The sequence below is a fragment of the Cebus imitator genome, unplaced genomic scaffold (genome assembly GCF_001604975.1).
Source record: "Cebus imitator isolate Cc_AM_T3 unplaced genomic scaffold, Cebus_imitator-1.0 Scaffold585, whole genome shotgun sequence".
Taxonomy (NCBI): domain Eukaryota; kingdom Metazoa; phylum Chordata; class Mammalia; order Primates; family Cebidae; genus Cebus; species Cebus imitator.
The window spans coordinates 810,074-820,308 of NW_016107900.1; the positions used below are offsets into that span (position 1 = coordinate 810,074).

The following is a 10,235-nucleotide window of genomic DNA, read 5'->3' on the forward strand; positions in this document are numbered from 1 at the left end:
AAAAAAAAAAAAAAAAAAATGGCACACTAGCAAAACGTCCTGTACAGAAATGAAACAAAAAATTGACTCTGAGGATTTTTTTAACCTCAGGAATGTATGCATTCCTCCATAAAGATTTCTCTCCTGGTTAGTTTTTATTCTTTGTATTTTTTATTTAACGAACTTCACTTTTTAGAGCAGTTTTGAGTTCACAGCAAAACTGAGCAAAAAATAGTTACCATGTATTTCCTATCCACATGTACCCACAACTTCCCCAGCTATTGACATCCTGCACCAAAAAGTCCATGGTGGGTTTTTAAACCTATGTAAATACTACCGAAGGGGCAGCTTAAATTACCTGTAACACCACAGAACTGTGGGTATTGCTGGTAAAGATGCGTGTAGGTCCTGCCTTGGAAGACTGCAAATGGGATGAGAGGCCCATTTCACTGCCTCCAAGGGACAATTTCATGTGTTGGTCTTCCTCTTCCACGAGAGATCTGAAAGTTGTTTTAAATAAGAAAGAAATGCAAATTAAAACTTGTACAATTCACAATGAGATTATTTAGAAAAATAATCAGTCACTATTGCCAATCATATGACTATGCAATATGGTAAATATTGTTTCATGTTATTATAGGTTTGTGCCACTCTTTATCTTAGAAGAAATGTATAATTGTAAAATGCTTTCCAAGGACAGAAAGTACAGATGATAACTGAGAAATCAACTTAAAAGGTGGTTCAAAATTATAGTCACAGAGTTTTTAAAGGCCACAGTAATTACTGTTGATATTTTACTATTTAGATAGCAATGCCATCAAATTGTGTTGCCTAAAGTTAAAATTAATTTGGAACACCTAATTTGGGAAAGATAAAAATAACAGCTACCATTTATTGAATACTCAGTATGTATCAGGCACTTGCCAATAAGTTTATACACAGACTAAATAAAGAAGGGTCGAAAACCACTTACCTAGGGTCACAATGTTATTAAAGTAGCTGGCCCAGGCTTTGAAACTAGATCTAGTCTGATTCCAACTCCAAACCCCCATTAATAAAAGTAAAAGATTAATTGTGATATATTAATGTATTACTTCCTCTTCTGTTTTTAGTAATAGTTTTAATCAATCCCAACTGAACAAAATTTTTCACATGAAATAGTTTCTTTTTCTAGCAGTAACTCTTACCAGTTTGAGATTGGTTAATAACTACAATCTAGTCACATTTCCATCTTTTCAAAGAAATGAATACTAAAAATACAAATATAGGCAATCCTGTATTTGCATATATTACAACAATAATATTTTCAAGGGGCATATAACCAAGAGTGGGAAACTTTAATCAGCAGGTCACTTAATTGCAAACAGAATATGACAATACATTTGATAGTTTAAAAATCTCAGATTATACTAAAAATGGGCCATGATTAACAACCTTCCATCATTCCTTAGAAGAGATCTTGTGTTTCTCCATAAGCATACATTGCTAAAATAATTTCTGGATCACCTGCCTAAAGGTGGGGAGCCCATGGCTGAAGAATTTGGTTCCATATTCATTATATAGACTGCTAAAAACACTGCTAAAATAGACATTAAGAAAAAAGAAGGAAAGCAGATTTTCAAATGTTAGAACTCTTCAATTGCTTTGTAATTTACTCAATTTAGAATTATTTGCTTTTTCAACTGTCTAACTGAGCTATCCAATATCAGAATGGTTTCACCTTTTTTTCCTATTACACCTATAAACTAAGTTGATCAGTTTTAACAAGAAAAAGACTATACTAAAGATTCTGCTTTCTGAATTATGACACCAAGTGGTTTTAAATCTTGTAATAATTAGCAAAAAGTCTGGCCTTAAGGGTGACATAAATTCATCTTAATGATATTAGAGCCATAGTATAACTAAAAATGAATTAATAATATATAACTATGTTTAATTTAATTCTGATGGATATTTAATAAAGAAGAGAATAAGATTTTAAAAAGCAGAAAAGAAAATGGATATAGTCTTCCAACAGAGTTTCAGAGATAGCTTTAAAGAGAATTAAATTATATTTGTGATGTATAGCACATACACACACTTCTAAACAACGTTTTTGGACAGACGCTTACAATTACAGAATCTATTGGAAAAGTCAGAAATTGATTGATGGTGACTGGTATCCCTAACCAGAAAATGTCTATTCATCCAGAATTATATTAATAGGATATTCAAGCAGACCATTTTATTAGTTTCTGTATTCCCTGCACAGAGCCTGGTACGAGAGACTTAATATATGTCCTCTGAATGAATACAGAATCTTCTTTCTGTAGATCATTCCAAAGACATTTCTTTATTATGCAGTGCTTAAATGACCATCAATTATCATTATTATAAAACTGCAGATGTAAAAGGGATGGGAGTAAAGCTGAATTCACATTGCCACTATGACATTTCCTGGAAATTGCTTTTTTGAGTAAAACACAGATAACAACTTGTTTACTTTGTCATTTGTCTCTTGCTCTTAACAGAAAGTGAAAATGCAGCCCTTTCTTGGCAATATAATATGCCTGCCTTTTAAATTAATTACTTCAAAAGCTGAAGAAACCTGCACTAAAATTATCTTTTTCATTATGTTTTATCAGTATCTTTTGACTTTTTAACATTCACAACACTCCCTACTAATTTTTGCATTGGTAACAGTACATGCCATGTTAACCTTCATAGCAGATTCAATATTCCCATCTATCTCCCCTTTAATAAGTTTATTGATTGGATGTGAAGAGCACTGTTCTTCGACATTGCAAGGAGATAACACTTCTCTGCAAACCCCAAGCCACAATTATATCAATTTATGCTTAAAGGAATTATTATCTGAGTAATTCCAAGAAAAAAATAACAGCTTTTTAATCTGATTTTCTTTCAACTCATATAGTTAAATACAATATACATACAAGTCATTTCCAATGTGGGGAGGGGGAGCAGGAGGCATTTTGCCCCTCCTCCCACCCCCGCATTGGTAACATCTGCAGACATTTTTCACTGTCACAACTGCGGATGCTGCTAAACATCCTACAAAACACAGGACAGTTCTCTAGGTCAAAGTTTCTCAGGCAAAAATAGTCAAGTGCCAAAGTTGAGAAATCCAAATATAAAGGAATTGACTGTCTCATGAAAATTTTTCACAAGTAATTTCATGTTTCAAATAATTTCCCAGTCATAGGGTTGAATCCATGAGGTAATGCTAGCAATATGAAACACAGCAGGATTATTAATTACCACTAATTCTTCCAAGGCTACCTAATAATTCATCTGCTCTCCTCAGGCCCATCAATTTGAAAACTCAAGTCTAATAATAAATAAGTAGATAATGGCTTTGAATTTTTTAAGAAAATTATGCAGCAAAGCTTTGGTTTTACATAAGCTCATGTAAGAATAATAGTTTCCTAAATCTGCATAAAATAGTTGTTATTTGGATCCAATTTTACATGTTAAGTTAGAATCTGGCAAATTCTGTCTAAATAGTCCCATTTCACCAACCATATAAAATTACTCATGGGAGAGACTATATTAACAAATTTCTTTCTAAAAATTAAACCTCTCTTTTCCCTGCCATATTACAGTCTGCATGCCACCCCCGCCTACCCCATCACCACAGCACACATCTTATTCTTGAAACAATGATGAACCATAAAGCACAAGAGCAGTCTTTCACAAAGTTTGCATGAATCACTCAACTGTGCTTCCTAAAAGAAAACAATTACTTTTTTGATGAGTATTAGCTTAGAGATAGAGGCACTGTCTGATCATTTTACTGAAAGCATTGTAAATGTGTTCAAACCAAACATACACAGACTGTGGCATTTCTCCGCGCTGCACTTAAAGACAAAGGAAAAAAATGTCTAAGACATTGTCATATGTTAACAAAGGGCTGTCAACATTGTAATCTTGCCTAGAAATGTCCACATATTTAAAATTAGCCAAGAGAAACGTGTAAGTGATATGAGCGCACAATTCACAAAGATCAAGGTACAAATGGTTAGCAGACAGAAAAATGTTCAACCTAATCAGTATTCCAGAATATGCAAATTAACACAATTAACACAAAGATTGTATCTTTAAACCTGCAAAATTATCAGAGTACAAGATATACTCTCAATATTGCTAGTGCAAACATGTAATAAATTCCTACTGCTGTCTGCATAGAATTGTTCATCCAAATGGATTTTTTCAAAGGAAATTTAAAACTCACTAAATGGACAAATGTGTTTTTTTTAACAGCAAGCATCAAGACAATGAAGAATTGTGTCCTGGTATCTGTGTCCTGGTAGGTAGGACACAGCAAGAGTGCTCTGCTAATCTGATTTAAATATCTCTTCTTCAATGAAACATTCTGTAGAGGCTTAATTTGGTAGAAGTTCTGTAGAGAACCATGTACTCTTAGAATTCATTATAGCAAATATGTTTCTTGGAATGCTAGGAATGCTATACGGGGAAGGAAAAAGCATCTCTTAATTGCATCATGTGGCTCAAAAGCCACAAATAACCTTTCAATGCTCCTCAAGCTCCATACCTAAATAAATCCCATGGTAATCCACTGAAACCAGTGCCATTGTGTTTAAAAAATAAGATATCATCTTGATAAATTACAAAATGTGTACCTCAATTTCTTGGTTCCTATCATTGCAAATAGCAATTCATGTTATACAGAAACCCAGGTGAAGTCAAATTTCATTGTCAAGGAAAAAGGAACATTTTAGTGCTTCTTAAAATTATTATCATGAAAACACAATAAAAACACTTAACTTTTCTTCATAGAGGGTTTTTGTGCCAACTCATGCATTGGCACATTAATATCTAGCTCACATCAAATAAAAAGCAACATCTTCATATTGCTATGAATAAAAGATTGCTCTCTACACTTTGTACTGTTTATAACTTCTGAGGGGGAAAAGGAAGAAATTAATTAGATAAAAGCTAGAAAGGTAAAAGTATATGAACAACACTTTTTTTCAATTTAGTTTCCCATTTGTTTCATAGTGCTTTACTTGCCATCATTTCATTACCAAAAAAGGTTATATCTAACAATATATTCTAAAAACTCAATTTCGCTGCAACAAAAGAATGAAAGTCTCAGGCAGGGTGCTATGGCTCATGCCTATAATCCCAGCATTTTGGAAGGCCGAGGCAGGCAGATCACCTAAGGTCAGGAATTCAAGGCCAGCCTGGCCAGTATGGTGAAACCCTTTCTTCACTAAAAACACAAAAATTAGCTGGGTATAGTGGTGAACATCTGTAATCCCAGCTACTCAGGAGGCTGAGGCAGGAGAATCTCTTGAACCCAGGGGGCGAAAGTTGCAGTGAGCCTAGATCGCATCACTGCGCTCCAGCCTGGGCAACAGAGTGAAACACCATCTCAAAAAAAAAAAAAAGAAGAAAGTCTCTTGCATTACTGTCAAAAGTATAATATATAGATATTTCAAGCTCCCAGATTAACGATATTACCTTAACTAAAGTTAGTGCCAGTGGGTTGGTATACAGGAACAACAATAACAAGACAAAATGAAAACAAAAACAAGAAAGCTATGAATAGTTTAACAACACAACAAAACAGGTTGGTTAATCAAGGCACTGACTATCCACTACCCAACCCCCAGAAAAATAAAATACATATTGCTCACACTCACAATTTAAAAAGAAAATCAAGAAAAAGGTTTTCTTCGAAGAAGTACTTCCCATCCATTTGTTTTTCTGCTCTGAAACAGAGAAGTGTCTGCTAGCAGCAGCATTTGCTAAATGAAACATTTCTTGTGATAAAGTTGCATGGCAGGTGGAGAAGAAATTTCACCACCTGTTCTCATACTCATTTGAATTTCAGGGCTAAATCTGTCAAGGTATTTCCTTCCACCCTTGAGAAATAAATTAAAACCTTAAGATGGTAGAAGCCATTTTCCATTGGTTTTTCAGATAGAGTCAAAGTATTCATTCTGCATTGAGTTCTAAAGATATTAATAGCTTTTCTACTCCTCTGTTTCTCCACACTTCCCAAACAAAAGCTGAATGATATCACACACGTTTGAGTCTACACATACTCAACTTTCATTATGAAAAAAAGAAACATGTTTTGAAAATATTGGAAACAAAATTTCCAACTCATGAAGTAAATTAATGTATAAAAAATAATTTTTATTTTAAATGGCTGGCGTTTTTGTTGAAAAAATTTAAAAACTTAAAATTTCAAATATTGAAAGATTTGCCCCCCAACTAAAATGTCATTTATAGTATCATTACACAAAGAAATTATAAATATCATAGCAACTTCATTTTCTTTTTCGAATACCAAGAAGAATGAGCCTGAAACTCTATAACTAACATCTATTGATAAGGCATAAATTAATTGTTGTTGAAAGAATATATCTTCATAATGAGGTGAAACGAACCAAGAAAGATAAAGCTTTTGTTAGTTATTTGTAGTTTTTTTTAAATGACATAAATATATTATCTACTTGAAATCATTTCACTAATGGAACTCTTTAGTTACAGAAGAGATTTTATAAAATAGTTGCTATCTTTCCAAGGCTATAAGAAGCTATTGCACGGGCTCTAAGAAGCTACTGCACAGGCTTCTTATATGCATACGTCTGTCACATTTAAAATAGAATCATATTAATAAATAGCTTATGTCTGTTTTAACATGGGAATAAGATCGTTTACCCAGCACCTGCTGTGTACTAGGCATTGTGCCAGGCACATTCTAGTATCCTACTTAATCCTTGTAATAATCTCATTTAAAGACAGGGAACTGAAGCTTGGAGAGTTTAGGGCCTTGCCATGGGTCTGGTAACTATGATTTGAATCCACATCTGAATCCAGAGCCCACATTGTTCCCATTTATACCAAGCCTAAAAAATTAAAAATAGCAGACAGTAGAGGCTATAAGTCACTTAGCATTTGAATGCTTAGTTTATAAGCACAAGGAGGATATCAGAGAGATACATTATGTTATAGACAAGTAATTTTCTGGTTTAATTAATTCAATCTGAAGGTCACTTTCTTTTACCATTCTATTTCCATAAAAACAATACCAACACTAAAAGCCTTTTATGCTATTCTCCCAACACATATGGGATAGGGAAGTAGTAAACCCTAGAAAATAACTTAGATCAAATTTGGGGAGAAAATTACATATTGAAATCAACATTTAAAAGAATAGATTTTGAACTCTAATACCAACCATCACAATAACAGATATACACTATGACGCAGATAAGGGAATTGGGCCAGACAAATGATATTCCATTAGATAACTATAACTGGATGAAAGTTAATTACCCAAATCAAAAGGCATTTGCACTGAATATCTCAATCTTGTCCTTAAAGAACTTCAAAAGTAATATTTGCTCCCTCTACCTACCATATTTCAAGACTTGTGTCTCTTCACCTTTTAAAATTTATATACCAGTTAAACTGCATTATGTCTCATGCATCTTAACCAAAAATGTTTTCTATTTAGAAAGCTTAGTTTATATATCATTTCTCATTCTCCATATTTCTTATATTTGTGTGAAAGCACGATAAGTAGATGGGTAGTTTGGTAGGTAGATAGATGGGTGGATGGATAAATGGATACATGGATGGATGAATGGTAGGTAGAGTATGTAAGAATCCATTCTATTTTCTGAATGAGATAATTATTTTATTTCTAATGAAATAATTTAAAAATAATTCAAAGAGGAATGAAATTCTAAATGTTGCTTCCATACCTACTATACAAACAAGTGAATTCAAAGCTTCCCTGCTTTTATAAAACCACATAGGTAAAAGAATGCACATGTGGTAATGGTGGTAGGGAAATGGCAATATGTAGAAGTGGGCTGGGAGAAACAGCATGTGCTCTCACCACTGTCAACAGTCACCTTCCTAGTGCACAGAGAAAATAGTTACAATCCTCTGGTGAGGCATAAGCCCTCTGGAGGGATGCTTAACCCCAGAGCTAACACCCAGCCTACCATTTGAGAAGTCTGTATCTGCAGCAGTGAGCTCGCCTTCTCTTTCTTTAATCCAAAAATGAAGAAACTGGGAATGGGTGTTTCAACCCCTTCGATTCCCAGGTCAGTTTTGCTTCCAGAGGATTTGTTAACCAAGATGTCATTTTACTCCTATTATCTGTAGCTCATCAACTTTAAAATTTGACTATTTTGCTATAGAGCATTAAAATCAAAAAGCATAAGAAAGAACTGTGTTTCACCTTCCTAAGATTTTTATTAAATATTCAAACATCTGAGTTATCCAATTTTAGATTTTATTGTAGAAGCAGTTTCCACAAACTCAAAACCAATTAGAAATACTGAGACAAATCTATTTTGGAATAGGAAAATCATTAATCAACTGCTAAAAGGTGTGAAAATCCTATCCTTTTCTGATTTTCCCAGTTCTGTTCAACTTCACAAAGTCAGTAATTCATAACCAGGTGTTAAGAGAATGTTTATTTATCTTTTAAGGGGAAACATGAAAAAAAATCTAAGAGTAAGGCTCACAAAGTGATAACCATTGCATTCTGTGTTTAAGAAATACAGTTGGCAGCCCTAAGAGTCCCACTGACTCTACACGTTCAAAGTTATTTGGTAATAAATTGACCAAATCTCAGTCTTGATTTTTGTAATGGCCTGGAGCCATCTCTAATTATTCCAATGAATGTAGGAAAAAAATTAGTATCAAATTAATCATGTTTTCAATTTGACAACCAGTACTTTTAAGACAGGGAGAATAATACAAAAAAAAGAGAATTTCAGTTTTCTGCATATTAACTCAAGATGGATTAAAGACTTAAACTTAAGACCTAAAACTATAAAAACCCTAGAAGAAAACCTAGGCAATACCATTCAGGACGTAGGCATGGGCAAAGACTTCATGACTAAAACAACAAAAGCAATGGCAACAAAAGCCAAAATAGACAAATGAGATCTAATTAAACTAAAGAGCTTCTGCACAGCAAAAAAAAACCAGAAAAATAAAAAAATAAAAAAACAACCTATCATCAGTGAACAGACAACCTACAGAATGGGAGAAAAATTTTGTAATCTATCCATCTGACAAAGGGCTAATATTCAGAATCTACAAGGAACTTAAACAAATTTACAAGAAGAAAACAAACAACCCCATCAAAAAGTGGGTGAAGGATATGAACAGACACTTCTCAAAAGAAGACGTTTATGCGGCCAACAAACACATGAAAAACAGCTCATCATGACTGGTCATTAGAGAAATGCAAATCAAAACCACAGTGAGAAACCACCTCACACCAGTTAGAATGATGATCATTAAAAGGTCAGGAAACAACAGATGCTGGAGAGGATGTGGAGAAATAGGAACACTTTTACATGGTGGGAGTGTAAATTAGTTCAACCATTGTGGAAGAAAGGGTCGTGATTCCTCAAGAATCTAGAACCAGAAATACCATTTGACCCAGTAATCCCATTACTGGGTATATACCCAAAGGATTATAAATCATTATAAAGTCACATGCACACCTCTGTTTACTGCAGCACTGTTCACAATAGCAAAGAATTGGAACCAACCCAAATGCTCATCAATGATAGACTGGATAAAGAAAATGTGGCACATATACACCATGGAATACTATGCAGCCATAAAATGGATGAGTTCATGTCCTTTGCAGGGACATGGATGCAGCTAAAGATCATCATTTTCAGCAAACACAAGAACAGAAAACCAAACACTGCATGTTCTCACACATAAGTGGGAGTTGAACAATGAGAACACACGGCCACAGGAAGGGGAACATCATACACCAGGGTCTTTTGGGGGATGGGGGCTAGGGGAGGGATAGCATTAGGAGAAATACCTAATGTAGATGAAGGGTTGATGGGTGCAGCAAACCACTATGGCAGACGTGCACATATGTAACAAACCTGTATGTTCCGCACATGTACCCCAGAACTTAAAGTATAATTAAAAAAATAGAAAAAGACAGGCTCTCAACCTAATGAGTTTGGGAATCACTCTTAGGATAGTTCTTTAAAGCTCATCACAGATATGGAGCTCAATGGAAGCAAAGACTCTAATTTAAGTATCATTTTTCAACATTAAAGTTATTGTCCCTTTTCTGCATATCTGCCTCGTCATTAAGGGTTTTTTTCCACAAAACTTTGTTATAAGATTTCAACTTATCCCTTTTGTACTATGCTTCCCATAAAGAAACATATTCACTGCTGGCCACAAGTCCTTAGGTTGTTAAGAGATACAAAAAGTCTTTA

The 10,235-nt window shown here is 34.1% G+C and overlaps 1 protein-coding gene across 8 annotated transcripts in view; it reads right to left on the reverse strand.

The window, feature by feature from the left end:
• Nucleotides 1-10,235, reverse strand: part of KLHL13 (kelch like family member 13) — a 196,721-nt gene that overhangs the window by 45,932 nt on the left and 140,554 nt on the right. For all 8 annotated transcript variants that reach the window (XM_017516417.1, XM_017516416.2, XM_037734206.1 and 5 more), the window contains one exon: nt 338-479. In XM_017516417.1, coding sequence (XP_017371906.1) covers nt 338-451 — 114 coding nt within the window. In that variant the 5' untranslated portion in view covers nt 452-479. The remainder of the gene's footprint in view (nt 1-337; nt 480-10,235) is intronic.